The 18836-nt window shown below is 44.5% G+C and overlaps 1 protein-coding gene across 2 annotated transcripts in view; it reads left to right on the top strand.

Moving 5' to 3' along the window:
- MYBL1 (MYB proto-oncogene like 1) overlaps window positions 1-18836 on the top strand; it is a 489278-nt gene that overhangs the window by 318260 nt on the left and 152182 nt on the right. For both annotated transcript variants that reach the window (XM_029591403.1, XM_029591402.1), the window contains one exon: window positions 647-789. In XM_029591403.1, the coding sequence (XP_029447263.1) occupies window positions 647-789 (143 nt within the window). The remainder of the gene's footprint in view (window positions 1-646; window positions 790-18836) is intronic.

The raw sequence follows: 18836 nt of genomic DNA, 5'->3' as shown, positions 1-18836 counted from the left end.
AAAGTAAATTTGGGGATATGGTCAATAGAGAAAAGGTTGAGCTGGCATTTTAGATAATATCTTGAGCTTCTGCTTTGAATTTCTTGAATTATTTTCATAACTATGCACTGAGGTTTTCATGGTGGGTTTTATGTTTTGTATGTGCTATTTGGAATTAGCAATAGTCTAGTGGTTAGAGCAGTGGGCTACAAACCAGGAGACCAGGGTTCTAGTCCCGCTGTCGCTCCTTGTGACCTTGGGCAATCACTTTACCCTCCATTGCCTCAGGTACAAAACTTAGATTGTAAGCCCTCTGGGGATAGGTACATACCTACAGTACTGGAATGTAAACCAATGTGATATCTCAGATCAAATGTTGCTTTATAAAAATAAATAAATATTTTTTTTTCTCAATGCAGTATTAGAAGTATGAGTTGGGTGCTTTCACAGATAGCTGTAGTTATGTAAAAAAATCTTGTAATTGTTGTGATGTAGTTGTGGGGTACATACGTTTACACATAACTGCTGAATATAGGAAATTAAATTATTTTAGTGGCCATTTTCAGTGTAACATAAGTAACCTTGGTTTGGTGGTATGTTTTCAATGAAAAGTCTAGATCTGTGAACTATAAGCTTAATCTTTGTACTTTTTTTGTTTGGTATATAGTTTTTCAACACATGTTCTGGAAATGAGCAGTTTAACCTTGAAAATCCTGCGTTTACATCCACGCCAATCTGTGGGCAAAAAGTCCTTATTACCACCCCTCTTCACAAGGATGTGACACCCAAAGATCAAAAGGAAAATGCAGGGTAAGAATTTGGAAATTAATTGAGCCAGAATTTTTGTCAAGATGCATAATGACATGTAGACTTTGTAGAGGAACTGGTTGAAAGGTATAAACTGGAACCTTAGGAAAGAATTTGCAAAAGCATATATGTGTGTGTTAAATGCTGTTTTTGACACACACATACGCCTTTCAGTACATGTGAAAGTATGGAAGAAGCAGTTTTAAGCGTACTTTTACACATACTTGAAAGAGGCATTCCTGAGGGCCTATTTATTTAGAATATTTATATACCACTTATCTGGATTTCTAAGTGGTTCACAATAAATCATTCATAATAAAAATTCATACATTAAATAAACATATTTAAATCACAACAAATCATAAAATCAAATCAATAAAAAAACAAAATTTGTTCTTAACTGCTTTTAATGCCTAATATATCCATTACCTGAAATCTTGATGCTTCTACCTGTATTGGAGTCATATATTTTGCTGCTATCTTAGAAACCCTGCTTAAGCTAATGATTAACAAATCACAAAAAGTGCTTTATTACATTAAATGTTAATATAACAATTACATACCAATATTATATTTGACTAGATACAAGCCATACCCTTCTTACTGTTATCTGAGACAACCTGAAAAACATTTTTAATCAACTTTCTAAAAGTAAGGAGAACAATTTTTCTTTATCTCCAACGGTAAAGAGTTCCCGATTAAAGGACCCTGAATCATAAAAAGATGCTCATGTGACTCATCTAACATTATATATTTGACTAATGGAACCTCTAATAGTAATTGAGATGCTGATCAAAGGGATCTTATAGGCTAATATAATTTTAGATCAGCATTAAAACTAGGGGACATTAGATTATTAATTCCTTTAAAAACAAACAAAACCCTACATTTTATTTGCCAAGAGAAGGGAAGCCAATGAAATTGTTTCATAATTGGCAAAACATGTTGACATATAGAAGAGGTCCAGAGATAATTTTCGCTGCCGAATTTTGATCTTATTGCATTGCTTTTAATGTTACTTGACAAGCCCAAAAGAAAGATATTACAATAATCAAGCGGTGTCATAATTAGAGAATGAACAATAGTTTTTAGATCATTTCCTTCATTTACTTCAATGAAAGAATGAATACTGTGAATCAAGTGAAGTTTATAGTATGCATTGCGTACAAGTTGACCTATATGAGGGCATAATGCTGGTGAGGTGCCCCCCTAGCCTTCTAGAATTAAATATCTCCCCGCTAATCGAATTCCTAACAACGCACCTAAAAACAGCAAAACCCACAATTGTTCTAGGTGACTTCAACCTACATATGGACTCAAATCCACTATCAAATAACTGCCAAACACTATTAGACATCATGACAGCACTAGGTTTCACACTAACTACTAATGAACCAACCCACATAGCCGGACACTCACTTGACCTATCATTTATCAATCAATACTTAGAACACATTAAAACAGACTACACACAGATCCCGTGGTCGGATCACTTCCTCATACAATCCACTGTCAAAGTAACTGAACAACAAGCAACAATGAAAAGTGAACCCTATGAATTCAAATATCGCCCACCTTTTAACATAGAAGCCCTGAAAGACAATTTAGAAACAAAACTAACAAAAATGGATTATACTAACTGCCACTCCGCAGTTACATCATGGATACTAACCACAAAAAAACTAGCCGATGAGATAAACCCAATAAAAAAACATCAAAATAAAAGAAACCAAAGAAACAAAACAATGGCACAATGTTAAGATAAAGGAAACCAAAAGAACCCTGAGAAAAAAAGAAAAAGAATGGAGGAAAACCAAAACACATGAAAACCTAACTAGATACAAAAAACACCTGGCCTACTATAAACAAATTATCCTCGATGCAAAGAAACAATATTACAGTACTAAAATGTAGTACTAAAATGTAGTACTAAATGTAAAATTTAAAAAAGTTGTGACTCCGCACCAGTAGATGGAGACAGACTAAAACTTGTGGGCGGAGCCATATATGCCCCTGTGCCAGTCACAGCCCCTCAGTCTTACGGAATGTCAAAGTAGAACACAACCAGAGAAGTGAACAAAACTAGATACCGCTAACTAACGGGGAAGAAACACCCCTTCTGGAACCGGGCTCTCCAACCGAGAGAGCGAACAAGCGAAACAGAGCAAATCAAAAACACAGAGCAGACTCTCCGTTACTTCAGCGCAGCACTGCGGGCGGGATCCTGGACTGATCCTTGGTACTACAGGAACGAAAATTATCAGGTAAGAAACTAATTTTCCTTTCCCTGTACGTACCAGGATCAGTCCAGGACACCTGGGATGTACCAGAGCAACCTACTGAGGGTGGGAAGCAGAGAGTCCCGCTCGGAGAACCCTCTCTCCAAAACCCCCGGAATCGGTAGCCCGGACATCCAGCCGGTAATGCCGGATAAAAGTATGCAACGACTTCCAGGTGGCCGCCCTACAAATCTCTTGAGGCGACACCTGAGAAGCTTCCGCCCAGGACGCTGCTTGAGATCGAGTCGAGTGAGCCCGCAGCCCCACAGGAAGAGGTTTTCCCCTCACCAAGTACGCTGAACCAATGGCCTCCTTGAGCCAACGAGCGATCGTTGTGCGGGACGCTGCAGCTCCTTTCTTTGGTCCAGAGAAGAGGACAAACAGATGATCTGTGACCCGAAACGGATTAGTGACCTCCAGATATCGGAGAAGGGATCTCCGCACGTCAAGCTTCCGTAACTCCCTCTCTTCTGTAACAGAGGAGCCTCCGCACGCAAAAGCGGGCAACTCCACCGATTGATTCACATGAAACGACGAGACCACTTTCGGAAGAAAGGAAGGAACCGTCCGTAAGGAAACCCCCGAATCGGAGATACGCAAGAAAGGTTCCCTACAAGACAGGGCCTGTAACTCGGAAACCCGCCGTGCCGAGGCAATCGCCACCAAGAATGCCGTCTTTAAAGTGAGATCCTTAAGAGTTGCGCGTTTCAAGGGCTCAAACGGCGCCGTGCATAGAGCGGAAAGAACCCAATTGAGGTTCCAAGCCGGACAAGGAAGACGTAACGGGGGGCGAAGGTGCTTAGCACCCCGAAGGAAACGAGCAATATCCGGGTGAAGCGCCAGAGACTTACCTCGCAAACACCCAAGCGCCGCCACTTGGACCCGTAGGGAACTGCACGCCAGACCTTTGGCCAGACCCGCCTGGAGGAACGCCAGAACATCAGAGACGGAAGCCGAAGTGGGGACCACCCCGCGCTGCACGCACCAGTCCTCAAAGACTACCCAGACACGGACGTAAGCCAAAGACGTCGACTGCTTCCTGGAACGCAGCAGCGTGGCCACCACCGCATCTGAATAACCTTTTCTCTTCAGACGATTCCTCTCAAAAGCCATGCCGCGAGACAGAAGTGATCCGGATCCTCCAAACAGACGGGGCCCTGATGGAGTAGGGCCGCCATTCCCTGGAACCGAAGGGGTGCCGCTACTGCCAGTTGTATGAGGTCTGCGAACCACGGCCGGCGAGGCCACTCCGGTGCCACCAAGATCACGTTGGCCGGATGCAACTCTATGCGCCGTAGAATCTTGCCGATCATCGGCCACGGGGGAAACACGTAGAGCAGCACATCCGTAGGCACGCTCTGGATCCCGGAGAGTGGGAGTTGGGGGACGAAGCTTTCTGCTCATTGCAAAACGTGGGGGGTGCCCCACATGGATCTGATGGCCACGTGGCACAACGCGAAGGCCCCGCGATTTTACAATCGATGTCGAGAACGGGGGGCAGAAGGCGTCGATGCGTTGGTGCTTCCCTGGCCGACGGATGTGCTGCTCTACGTGTTTCCCCCGTGGCCGATGATCGGCATGATTCTACGGCGCATAGAATTGCACCCGGCCAAGGTCGTCTTGGTGGCACCGGAGTGGCCGCGCCGGCCGTGGTTTGCAGACCTCGCCCAGCTGGCGGTAACGGCGCCCCTTCGGTTTCACGGAATGGCGGGCCTGCTCCATCAGGGCCCCGTCGGGCATATGTCCGTGTCTGGGTGGTCTTTGAGGACTGGTGCGTGCAGCGTGGGGTGGTCTCCACTTCGGCTTCCGTCTCCGACATTCTGGCGTTCCTCCAGGCTGGTCTGGCCAAAGGCCTGGCGTGCAGTTCCCTTCGGGTTCAAGTGGCAGCGCTCGGTTGTTTGCGGGGTACGGTCCGTGGCACGTCCCTTGCGTTCCACCCGGACATTGCTCGCTTCCTCCGGGGTGCCAAACGCCTTCGTCCTCCCTTGAGTCTTCCTTGTCCGGCTTGGAACCTCAACTGGGTTCTCTCCTCCCTATGCACGGCGCCTATTGAGCTTTTGAAACGCGCGACTCTTACGGATCTCACTCTTAAGACGGCGTTCTTGGTAGCGATCGCCTCAGCGCGGCGTGTTTCCGAGTTGCAGGCCCGGTCCTGTAGTGAACCCCTTTTGCGTGTTTCCGATTCCGGAGTTGCTTTGCGCACAGTTGTTTCTTCGCGCACAGTTCCTTCCTTCCTACCGAAAGTGGTGTCGTCTTGTCGTATGAATCAATCAGTGGAACTGCCCGCTTTGGCGGCCGGGGAGTTCTCTGTTCCGGAAGCGAGAGAATTGCGGACGCTTGACGTGCGGAGGTCCCTCCTCCGATATCTGGGGGTCAGTAATCCGTTTCGGGTCACAGATCATCTGTTTGTCCTGTTCTCTGGTCCTAAGAAAGGGGCCGCAGCGTCTCGCACAACGATCGCCCGGTGGCTTAAGGAGGCCATTGCTTCAGCGGTGGCTTAAGGCGGCCATTGCTTCGGCGTACTGGGTGCGGGGAAAACCGCTTCCCGTGGGCCGGAGGGCTCACTCGACTCGTGCGCAGGCGGCATCGTGAGCGGAGGCTTCTCCGGTATCGCTCAAGAGATTTGCAGGGCGGCTACCTGGAAGTCGTTGCATACCTTTATCAGGCAGTACGGGGGATGTCCGGGCTACCGACCCCGGAGGATTTGGAGAGAGGGTACTCCGAGCGGGACTCTCTGCTTCCCACCCTCGGTAATTTAGCTCTGGTACATCCCAGGTGTCCTGGACTGATCCTGGTACGTACAGGGAAAGGAAAATTAGTTTCTTACCTGATAATTTTCGTTCCTGTAGTACCAAGGATCAGTCCAGGATCCCGCCCGCAGTGCTACGCTGAAGTAATGGAGAGTCCGCTCTTTGTTCTGAATTCTTCTGTTCCGCTTGTTAACTCTAACTCTCTTGGTTGGAGAGTCTGTTTCCAGGAGGGGTGTTTTCCCCGTTCTATTAGCGGTTTCTAGCTAGCTTAGTTCTCTGGTTGTGTTCTACTTTGACATTACGTATGACTGAGGGGCTGTGACTGGCACAGGGGCATATATGCTCCGCCCACAAGTTTTAGTCTGTCTCCATCTACTGGTGCGGAGTCACAACGTGACTCCGCACCAGTAGATGGAGACAGAGCAAGAGCTGTCGGGCTCACCCATATATGGTCACACTCCTGTCACAGCCCCTCAGTCTTACGTAATGTCAAAGTAGCAAAGGATAACACAAACCAAAAGAGGGATCCCTCCCCAACAGGGAGCAACGACAAAACCCCCAACTGGAACAAAACTCTCAATCGAGAAAGCAGAACAGAAAAACCGAAACACTGAAAACCTACGAGCGGACTCTCCATGTCCTCAGAGCAGCACGGGCGGGATCCTGGACTGATCCTTGGTACTACAGGAACGAAAATTATCAGGTAAGAAACTAATTTTCCTTTCCCTGTACGTACCAGGATCAGTCCAGGACACCTGGGATGTACCAGAGCTAACTTACCGAGGGTGGGAAGCAGAGAGTCCCGCACGGAGTACCCTCTCTCCAAAACCCCCAGCAGTGTTCTGAACATCTAGCCGGTAATGCCGCGTAAAAGTATGCAAGGACTTCCAAGTAGCCGCCCTGCAAATTTCTTGGGGCGACACCTGAGAAGATTCCGCCCAGGAAGCAGCGTGCGATTTTCTCAGCCGTCATCGTCTGGATCCCGGAGAGTGGGAGTTGGGGGACGTTGGGAGTGAATTTTACATTTACTAAATGTAAAATTTAAAAAATTTAAAAAAGAGTAAAATGTAGTACTAAAATGTAGTACTAAAATGTAGTCGATGCAAAGAAACAATATTACAGTACTAAAATGGAGTCCCCCAGGGCTCCTCTTTATCTCCCACCCTATTTAATATTTATCTCCTCCCTCTCTGCCATTTCCTCTCATCACTAAATCTGAAATTCTACATATACGCAGACGATGTCCAAGTATTGATTCCTATAACAGGCTCTTTGGACTCAGCAATCAAATTATGGGAATCTCACCTTCAAACTATTAACCATCTCCTTACTAGCCTCAACCTGGTGTTAAATACCGCTAAGACTGAACTCCTGCTTATCACCCCTGAAAATAGTCTACACTTTCAACAAATGCACAATATCTCCCACATCACTCATGCTAGAGATCTCGGAGTTATAATTGACAATCATCTGAACTTGAAGAAGTTTATAAATTATACTATAAAAGAATGCTTCTACAAGTTACAGGTGCTTAAAAAACTCAAGCCTCTCCTATATCACCATGACTTCAGGACTGTACTCCAAGCAATCCTGTTCTCTAAGGTCGATTATTGTAACTCGATCCTGCAAGGTCTACCAGCTGTTACATTAAAACCTTTGCAACTACTCCAAAACGCAGCTGCAAGGATTTTGACCAACACTAAGCGCAGAGATCACATCACGCCCATTCTAAAAAACCTACATTGGCTTCCAATTAATTTTAGAATTGTTCACAAATTCCTTACCATTATTCATAAAAACATCCACCACCAGACTCCACTAGACCTACTACACCCTCTCAAATTACACTCCTCAGCTAGACCTTTGAGAGATGCCTATAAGGGATCCCTTCATGTTCCCTCAATCAAATTGGTACAAAAATTAACAATCAGGGACCGGGCTTTTTCAACAGCAGGCCCCACCATTTGGAATACACTACCCCCAGACCTTCGACAGGAAACCTGCCTCATAGATTTTAAGAAGAAACTGAAGACTTGGCTTTTCTGTAGAGCCTTTCCTGTCTCCTAGACTATATTCTACTAAGATATTATTCAATCAGCTGTACTTCAATAACTAGCAGAATGTCATATAATCATGTTATAATGCTAGAGTTATTCTCCTGAGGTTGGCTTCAACCCCCTTCTCTCTGTTATATCTCTCTACTTTGATTATCTGTCTCTTCATTTCCAATTCCAAGTTATTCACCATTGTTATAATGTAACTTTTACCTTCTGCTCCTAATCTGTCTCCTCTTTTGAGGTTTGACTAGTTACTGTTAATGTACTATCGTTCTATGTAAACCGAGTTGATTTGATCTGTATCAAGAAAATCGGTATATAAAATCCCTAAATAAATAAATAAATAAAATAGAAAAATTTTCTAATAACCTAAGAACACTATTCAGCATTGTAAAAAATCTCACCAATGATAAATCTGATACTCCCCAAAATATACCAGAAAATAGATGTGATGAAATAGCCACATTCTTTAATGAAAAAATTATGAACCTAAAAAACAAGATTCCTAACACAACCAAACAAAACATTATAATGCAAAAAAGAGATGTTAATCAATGGACTGAATTCAATGAAATCTCAGAATTAGAAGTCAAAGCCATGCTAAAAAGAATAAACCCCGCCGCACATGCAGTAGACACTATACCAACCATGGACAAAAAGAAAGTAGCCAACACAGTATCCCCAACATTAACAAAGATGATCAACCTATCCTTAACAGAAGGTTCATTGCCAGAATCACTAAAAGGGGCAATTGTAAAACCAATTTTAAAGAAAAAAAACAGTGATCCGAGCATTCGGAACAATTATAGGCCGGTATCTAACTTACCACTAATCGCAAAACTAATAGAAAAAGCCATACAAAAACAACTTGCTGAACACTTAGAGAATAACAATATCCTTTATCCGTCACAACATGGTTTTCGCAAAAACTACAGCACAGAAACGCTACTGCTGGCACTTACAGATAACATCATGAGAGGCTTTGACAGTGGTAAGCGGTACATACTAATGATGCTTGATCTATCAGCAGCTTTTGATACTGTAAATCATAACATACTACTAAATAGACTAGAAGAAATAGGATTAAGTAACAAAACAATCAAATGGTTCCAATCATACCTAGAGAACAGATACTACCAAGTACAGATAAAAGATGCAAGGTCAAATAAAATAAACCTTCAAACAGGAGTCCCTCAGGGATCAGTATTATCAGCCACCCTATTCAACATATACTTACTGCCATTATGTCACCTACTAGCGGGTCTAAGCATCACACACTACATTTATGCTGATGATATTCAGTTAATCTTACCCATTGATGACACTATTGAAAAGACACTGAACATAGCAAACATGTATCTGGATATCATCAAACAATTACTGAACCAGATGGAATTAGTGATTAACATAGAGAAAACAGAGTTCCTACTATTAGAACACAAAAACATGGAAATCATCCAAAACCCTATCATACTCAAAAACAACCAAACAAAACTTTCAGAGAAAGTGAGAAACCTCGGAGTGATAATTGACACAGAACTTAACCTAAAACAACACATATCATTGAAAGTAAGGGAAGGATACGCCAAACTAATGACCCTCAGAAGACTAAAACCGCTACTTACAATAAATAACTTCCGTTCAGTGTTACAAGCTCTAATTTTTGCTAGCACTGATTACTGCAATGCACTCCTACTTGGATTACCACACACAACGATTAGACCACTCCAAATAATGCAGAACACGGCTGCCAGAATTCTGACTGGTAAAAGTAAAAGAGACCACATCTCCGAAACCCTAATAGATTTACACTGGTTACCCATCGAGCAAAGAGTACATTATAAAAAGCTATGTACCATACATAAATTAATACATAATGAAAAAACTGAATGGCTGAATACAGCCCTTCGCCTACACGTCCCTAACAGAAACCTGAGATCAGCAAATAAAGCATTACTAACCATCCCCTCAATTAAAATAGCTAAACTAACCCAAGTAAGGGAAAGAGCACTTTCCTTAGCTAGTCCTATGTTATGGAACTCCATGCCTATCGAGATCCGCTTACAAACAGACATCAAAATCTTCAGAAAACATTTAAAAACATGGTTATTTAAACAGGCGTACAACATAGAGAGAGGAGAGTAAAACACAGGGAATAAGATAAGCGATCTGCAGAACACTCAAGCCCACTACCCCAATCCACACGGGTTTATATTCTATTTTTATTTTTAAATGTTTGCCCTTGATTTTAGAATTTTTAAAACCTGTTAAAATAAAGAATGGACATGATATAACATGATAAAACACTTCCAATTATGAGTAATTATAAACGAACTATGTTACCGTAAATTCTTGGCACCTGTTTAATGATAGATTTTATTATGTTTTCCAATATTATTATTTGTGCCTTATTGTAAACCGTTATGATGGTACCTAACTTAATGACGGTATAGAAAAGTTTATAAATAAATAAATAAATAAATATTAGAACACCCAAATTACGTACTTGACTTAATATAGGAATAGCAATTCCATTAATCGACAAATTGGACAAGATTTCTCTCTGGAATCTTTGCAAAATACAGAATTTCTGTTTTCTTCATATTCAAGGTTAGATTTTGTCTTCAACCATTGGTTTAAAGAAGTTATAATAAACTTCATTCTTTCTAATACAAAATGTACTGACCCATCAATTTGTAAATAAAATTGAATATCATCAGCAAATATGCGAAAATCAACATTAAGACTCGAATATTTTACAAATAGGGGCTAAGTACACATAGAAAAGGGAGGCCGATAATGCCAATCCCTGTGGAACCCCTGTATTAAGATCAAATAAAGGAGACTTAGCAGTTTTTATATACCACTTTTTGATGACTTCCTTTTAAATATGATGTAAACCATTTATGGGCAATACTGGCCATACCAATTTCACTAAGTCTGTTAAAACAAGATCATGATCAGCTGTCTCAAAGGCTGCAGTTAGATTAAGCAGCACCAAAAAGAATTTTTTTCCACTATGAAAACCCCTTTGAAAAATATCAAAAAGTGAAAGTAATAAGGTTTCCATGCTTTCACCTGCACAAAACCTAAACTGATGAAGATCTAGAATAGAATGATCATCTTAAAAATATTGAAATTGTTTTAAACAACTTTTTTTTTAGATAGAATTGGGAGATTAGATATGGCAGGGAAGTCATTTACTTACTTTTTTTTTTTTTAAAGCAAAAGTATGCACGTGAACAATGAGCCTGCTCTCATACAGGTGTAAGTGTGTGTGTGTGTGTGTGTGTGTATGCCGCACAAGAGTTCACACATACCTGCTGATTTTCAAACGAGACTTATGCCCATAAATCCAATTTGAAAATTATGGCTGACTCCCCGTGCACTTCAGTCCTAAATTCTTTATTATAAAATTGGGCTCCCAATGTTGAAAAGTTCCTTTATGAAGATCATTTAAAAATGACATAGTTGCTTAAATAATTGCACAGAAATTGGCCGTTTTCCTTTTAAATAAATTTTAATGAAGCTCATTTTCTCTGTCATCAAGCAGGGCTGAATTAGTCGTGACATGTAGGTGACATAATCCGATGGTGCCGAATGGACTCTTCTCTCTAAGCTCATAGAGCTTTTTTACCCTGCTGAGCCTATGCAGGAATTCCCATACAGGCATTGCCTCATGAGCCTCTTAGTCTTTTTTTTTTTTTTCCCCGAGTATCAGCATGGACATGTATCCTATCTCTGTTATTTTTCTTGGTTGATAACCCAGTAGTTTTATTCTTCATACTTTTTAATGATTAAGTTGCTTTGCTGCCTTTTTGGTGCTTTTTCAAAAATACATATTTTTTCTTCATGGAAATGTCTGGCACCAAGAAGCATACTGTTCTTGGCTTCAAGGACTGTGTGCACAGTAGGAAAATGTCCATTACAGATAGGCATGCCGTCTGCTACCAGTGCCTGGGAATGAGTCACAACCAGGCCAACTGTTAACATTGCGGCAAGATGTCTCTATGATCTCAGAAGTGCATGGTCTGGAAGATAGAGAAACTGCGTAAGTCTCTAAAGAACTGCAGTCAGTCCTCCGAGATGGAGCCTTGTTGAGCTCCCTGAATGCTGAATTGAGCAGGAGCTCCTTCGCTAAGCTTTCCCCTTTGCTGGAGCAGTCCTTGGGCTCCTCCACCTACTCGGGGTCGAGCAAACAGAAAATATGCCATTTCCAGGTGTTAACAAACCCTTTGCAAGCTCAAAACCTCAGCAACTACAAAAATGAAAAAGCATCACTCTTTGGAGTATGTCACCAGCATAGAAGAAGCATTGGCATTTGATGCTGGCGATGCACCCAACACATTCGTTGGCGCACCCACTCCTGGTACTATTGAGGTATGCAGCATCAATACCCTTGTGGCATCATTCACCAAAGTAGACGACGCATCCTGCTAAGGAGCACTATATGAGCTGAATCCCATAGCATTCAAAGTATTGATCCTAAACACCATTGATGCTCCCTCCATCGAAGCCTCAGTCCTTGGAGCAAGGACTCAGGCTTCGACAAATTGTCGACACACTGGGTTGCAGTGCTTCCAACGCTTCTATTTATTAAATCACCTTCTATACATTTACAGACGTTATCAGGAGCAGGAAGAGATGTACTTCACTTGCTTCCAGTACTGGAACAAGGCTTGTGGCTAGACACACCAGACTCCATTTACGCCCTGGTGCCCTTAATTTCCAACAGACCTCCAGAACAAATTTTAGAGAGCCCAGAGGAAGTACATTAAGATTTCATCTTAATTTCTAAAGAGCACATGCCACCTCCAATGACCAGCCAGAAGCACATCAGCCCATTTACCGAGTGGCAGAGTTGTTGAGGACTTTTTTTTTACCTCTTTAGTGGCTAAAGATAAGGAGGTTACTTTGCATCCACTCCTTTCCAGAATATCATATTTACTCTCACAAGAAATAGTTACATTTACCCCTGATGCAAGGGATACTCTATTAGAATCTCTGTGAAGTGGTTCTAGTCCTTGTGTCATGGGTTGGTGTCTCCAGGAGTTCTCTTTCCATGTAATTGGAACTGCGCTGAATGTTCCTGGATTGGAGGTAGCCAGGTTAGTACTGGCTCCACCCAAACAGAGTCCATAAGAACATAAGTTGCCATACTGAGTCAGACTGAGGGTCCATCAAGCTCAGCATCCTGTTTCCAACAGTGGCCAATTAAAGGTTTACAAGTACCTGGCTAGTACCCAAACATTAAGTAGATCCCATGCTACTAATGCCAGTAATAGCAGTGGCTATTCCCTAAGTTAACTTGATTAATAGCAGTTAATGGACTTCTCCAAGAACTTATCCAAATATTTTTTTTATCCCAACTACAATAACTACCCTAACCACATCCTCTGGCAACAAATTCCAGAGCTTAATGGTGCTTTGGGTGAAAAAGAATTTTCTCCAATTTATTTTAAATGTGCTCCTTGCTAACTTCATGGAATGCCCCCTAGTCCTTCTGTTATCTGAAACAGTAAATAATCGATCCACATTTACCTGGTCTAATCTCATGATTTTATAGACCACTATCATATCCCCCTTAGCCATCTCTTCTCCAAGCTGAACAGATCTAATCTCTTTAGCCTTTCCTCATAGGGGAGCTGTTCCATCCCCTTTATCATTTTGGTCACCCTTCTCTGTATCTTCTCCAGTGCAACTATATCTTTTTTTGCAATGTGGCAACCAGAATTGTACTCAGAACTCAAGGTGCGGTCTCACTATGGAGTGATAGAGACATTAAGACACTTTCTGTTTTATTCACCATTCCCTTCCTAATAATTCCTAACATTGTTTGCTTTTTTGACCGCCACAGCACACTGAGCTTACAATTTCAATGTATTATCCACTATGAAGCCTAGATCTTTTTCCTGGATAGTAGCTTCTAATATGGAACATAACATACGGGCCGATACAGTAAAGTGCGGCCGCAGTTACCCAGTTTCTAACCTGCTTTGGACGCATAATTTGGACGCATAAGGTGAACCTGCGATTCAGTATCCGGTTTTACGCGTCCTTACCACTTGCCGAAATGGACACGTATCCGTCTCCTCCCGCCGCATGTATATGATATGTTAATGATCGATTTAGCTATTCCCTCCAATACAGTAACGTGCGCCCAGATTATCGCCTTTTTAACCAGTTTATTTGCTGCGTCTTTAACCTGCATATTTATCACCTACCCTGACCCTGGTGTTAAGTGTGGTGTTCAGTCGGCTTCCCGCTGCCTTGAGCGCCCGGCTGGACGTCCGGCCAGCCGTTCATGGACCTTCCCACTGCCTTGAGATGTATCTTCGCCCCCTCTGGATCTCCCTCCTTCAACCTTCTCTGCACAAAAGTCATTTAAAACATGTTTCTTTCACTTTAGTGCTGGGCGGGCAAGGTCAGCTGGGAAGGCCCAATCTGGGCCCGCTTGCCCTGCCAGGCATAGAATCAGAGCTGTTACTTCCATTCTAGAGCCTTGAGCGCCTGTCTGGACGTCCAAGCTGCGACCTCGGACGTTCGAGGTCGCGGCGTCCATTCATGGACCTTCCCGCTTCCTTGAGCGCCCATCTGGACGTTCAAGGTCGGGGCTTGGACGTCCAGCTGGGCGCTCAAGGCAATTGTAATATCAGAAAAAGAGTAAAAAGGTAAAGCAGAGAAAATGCAATAGGCAAAACGCAAAAGAAAAAAAAGAAAAAGTCATTGTTAAGGGATTGTGTGCTATTCCGCACACCGCTGCTGTCACTGCTGCAGAGTTCCACTGCTCCCCACTCCAGCCGCACTGCGCACTCAGTCCTCATAGCGGCCTGGATTAGGCCCCAGTGGTCTCACTGACTCCGTGTGTCTGCGCTTCGGCAAAGCCTCCCCAGCTCGCTCCAAAAAGCTCTGTGCCTCCGTCAGAGATTCAAAGATTCTTGACGTGCTTTTGATCATCACTTTGAGCTAAGCCGGGTAAAGCAGAGCATGTTGAAAACCTCTCTGCTGCAGTTTTTTTTTTTTTAATCATGGCATATCCGGACCTCTTCTTCTGCACTGAGGCCGAGAAGTCCTGAAAGAACATTCTGGTAAAGTATTTCTCCTTTTACTCATGTCACGTTTATAATTTTTACTTTATCAGGGTAGGTGTGCGCCTGCATGATTGCTGTGTGTGGCCGACCTCCTGCTCCCAGTACCGGGCCTAGCATTCGATGCGCTCTCTCAAGTTTAATCTTCCCGCCTTTCATCTCAAGCCCGAATATCTCTGGGAGCCAGCGTTCAAAGAAAGAAATCGGCTCTGAGCCTTCCACTCCTCCTGGGAGGCCCACCAACCTGATATTCCACTAACGACCTCCATTCTCTAGATCGTTGGCCTTCTCAATAAGCTCTTTGAACCTGTGCTCCAAGCCCTCTCTTTTGCAGCTTGTCTCAGTTGCGGCCATTACAATGTCATCTATCCGAGTTTCGACAGCTTCTATTCATATTTTCAGGTTCGCGACCTCAGACGTCATGGACCTTCCTGCTGCCTTGAACGCCCGGCTGGACGTCCAAGCCGGATGTACGAGGTCGCGGCTTCGACATCCAGCCGAGCGCTCAAGGCAGCGGGGTCTGTAGAAAAGAACCATCTACTTACCTGGTGGAATGACATTTGAAATGACAGGTACCAGCGTACCCTGGATACTGTATAGGCGTTGTATACCGCTGTATACAGTAAGATGGATTGCGCACGCCTACCGCTTCATTGACACACTTTGGACGCCACTTGGATTTGCGTCTAATTTGAATACTGAATCGAGCGGTATGTGAACCAAAATATGCGTGCGGCAAACGAGGGTGCACCCGGCACTGCCACACTCTTTCTTACGCGTCCTTACTGTATTGGCCCGTTAGTGTAGCTAAAGCATGAGTTATTTTTCCCCTATATGCATCCCACTGCCTCTGTTGTCGTTTTTCGCCTCTTGAGTTCATATTGTCATGGCCTCATCAGTGCCCGAGGACTGTCTATCACGAACCCACATGGTGTGTATCCTCTGCCTGGGGGCATTGCACGTCATTCGGGGGTGCCACTTGTGCGACCAGATGACCCCGAAGGGACGTCGTGCTCACCTCAAGAAAATGGAGAAGCTCTTTGGGGGCGAGAGAGTCTCAACCATCAACATTGGCATCAGTGGCATTGACACCGAAGGACCATGGAGCTGCACTGATGGACACCGGGCCATCGCCATTGGCGGCGGTGTTTGCTCTGTCAATGCCGCCAGCAGATAGGTGCGCCGGGGACCAGCCCCTGTCAGTCTCTTTCAGGTCCAGGTTATCAGGTCCTTATCTTTGACCTCAGCACTGGGCAAAAACTGGGCCGAGCATTGAGGGAAGCCAAAGAAACATCGGCACTGGTCACCTTTGATGCATGGTGCAGGGCTTGGGTCAGCACCAGCGCTTGCCATGATGCTCCCGAAGTGACCCCACGGCGAGGAGTGCCTCTCCTCCATCAATGCTGGGGTTCCGCGACGGTCTCCACTGGTCCTGGTGTCAATTGCCAGTTTACCTCAGGGCTCTGAGGAGGACCTGGCCCCCCTTCCTTCCTCCCAGTCCATTTTGGCATCAGCAACTTTTGAGGAGGAGTTGGAGCACAGAGTCCAGCTGGCAGTTGATCAGGAGCTGCAGAGCATCAAGCCGGTGACACGGCAGCACTGGTGCCTGTGCACTCGCTGTTGGAACTGCTGCTGAAGCATCTTGATGTGCTCATCGGGGTGTTACCAACCCTGCTGGTGCTGGTTCCCAGGGGGCCATTGATGCCCGGTGGGACACCAATGCTCCCCCTGCCCAATGCAGTGATTGTTGCTGGTTCCTCCAACGAGGCTGGCGTTGACACTGTGGACTGAAGTCCCCCGTTCAGCTTTGCTGGCACCAGTGCCTAGGCCTCTGGACAAAGGCCAAGTACCCAGGGCCCCATCCCCTGAGGATTTCAGTGAGAATGAGGCCCTGTATGACCCCTGGGGGAGGATACTGCAGAATCCTCCTCAGAGGACTTGGAGGTTCTCCCCCTGAGGAGCGAAGGAAATCTCCCCCCTGAGAACCTGACCTTCGCAGAATATGTACAGGTGATGGCTGAGGCCATCCAGTTTCAGTTGATGACAGAGGAGGACGCCAGACACAAGATGCTAGAAATCCTCCAGTTTGTGGAGGCTGCTAAAGAGATTGTGGCAGTCCCGGTGCACGTTATCTTTAAGGAATTGCTGTTGTGATGGGTTGCTCCCAAATCCTCGATACCTCTTGTAAATAGGAAGGCGGACAGGTGTACCTTGTCCAACAGGCTACTGGATTCAAAAAGCATCAGCTGGTACACCAATTGGTAGTGATCAAATCTGCTCTCAAGAAGTCTAGATGCTTTCGGACCCATGCCTCAGCACCCCTGGGGAAGGATCACAGAGCGCTGGACGCTCTTGGGAGAAAGGTCTTTCTGGGGACAATGCTTATAGCCCGCATTGCTTCCTACCAGCTCTATATAATCTCTCAACCTCTGGAAACAGGTGCAGGAGGCGGCCGAACAGGCTGCCTCAACAGCAGCAAGACACTTTTCTGTCATTGGTGCATCAGGGCATGGATTGCGGAAAACAAGAGGTGTGTTCCACCTGTGATGTTTTTGAAATGGCTGCAAGAGTCTTTGCAGCGGGAATCTGTGCCCAAAGGATGGCATGGCTGCAGACCTTGGATCTCTGACTGGAGGTACAGGAAAGACTTGCTGACCTGCTGTCTACTGGGGAGAATCTCTTCGGAGACAAAGTGAGGGATGTGGTGGTCCAGTTGCAGGATCTCACAACAAATATGCCCAAATAAATTCTTATTCCAGAACCATATACATGTACACACACATCAAACAAAAATAAGGACTCTGGTATATCAATTTTCATCAATCTTATTGTGGAACCACGCACAATTTCTTTTTGTATTTGTAGGACCTCTGTGCTACATGAGTCTGTAACATGTACAGCCCATGAGTAGTTTACAGGTCCAAAATTACTTTATTATTCTAAAGAACACTCTTTGTTGGAGTTTTTGGAAAACCCACTTTTTTATGGAATATTTTTCAAATTTTTCATATTTTATGTAAAACTATTCAAAAGACCCCATGTTATGATATTGTGGCATCACCGTGCCAATAATATAACAGAGGCAACAGCTCTCGTATCAAAAGATTAGTCATTCACACCACACCATTCATTAAGGCATAGTACTTATCTGAAGTAGATTTCTCTAACGCTCAGCGCGTCTTAAAATCGTCCCGACACGATCGTGTTTCGGACCATCCTAGGTCCTGCTTCAGGGGTAGAGTTAGAAATCCAATATCAAAGAGTCCAACTTCAACGGGTCTCTGGTGATCGCTATTCTTGCGGTTCCATTTTCAATCAAGGTTTCTTTATTCACCCGTCGATCTCCTCGACAGCCATTTTAACAAAACATGACACCACTTCCGGTATAAGTACGCGATGCCAGCATCCGGTCTCGTCACCACAGTCTACTGTCAGGTCGTGTTCTCTCATTTACCGGTGCTGGATGCAGTATTCTATTGCGTCGTCTTCTATAATACCTATTATGGCGGGTTAAATTAAAGGAAATACAGAAGCGCTGTGTTATCTCCCCTCTAAGAAGGGGGTAATCAATCACTGTTCATCCTGAAATGTTTAAGGGCGATCCAAACGATCAAAGCAACCTTGTTATGAGCAGGATCACCATGACACCCTCCCGCATCTCTCTGCCAGCACTTCAGACCCACCCTCCTCAGCCAGAAGGTCTGCGAGGTAGGGTCAGAGGTGGTCTTTCTATCGCCAAAGGAACTACTATCCTCCGGCCCCTTGCGCCCATTCACAAAGGGTGAGCTCCTGCAGCCGTCCCAACCTGCAGCGAGCTCCCAAGCCCCGACCGGCACCCCAGCCAAATCCCATGAAGGGGTTTTGTCTGGAATGTAG

This window comes from Rhinatrema bivittatum, chromosome 2 (assembly GCF_901001135.1).
Source record: "Rhinatrema bivittatum chromosome 2, aRhiBiv1.1, whole genome shotgun sequence".
Taxonomy (NCBI): domain Eukaryota; kingdom Metazoa; phylum Chordata; class Amphibia; order Gymnophiona; family Rhinatrematidae; genus Rhinatrema; species Rhinatrema bivittatum.
This window is presented reverse-complemented; position numbering and strand designations above follow the sequence as displayed.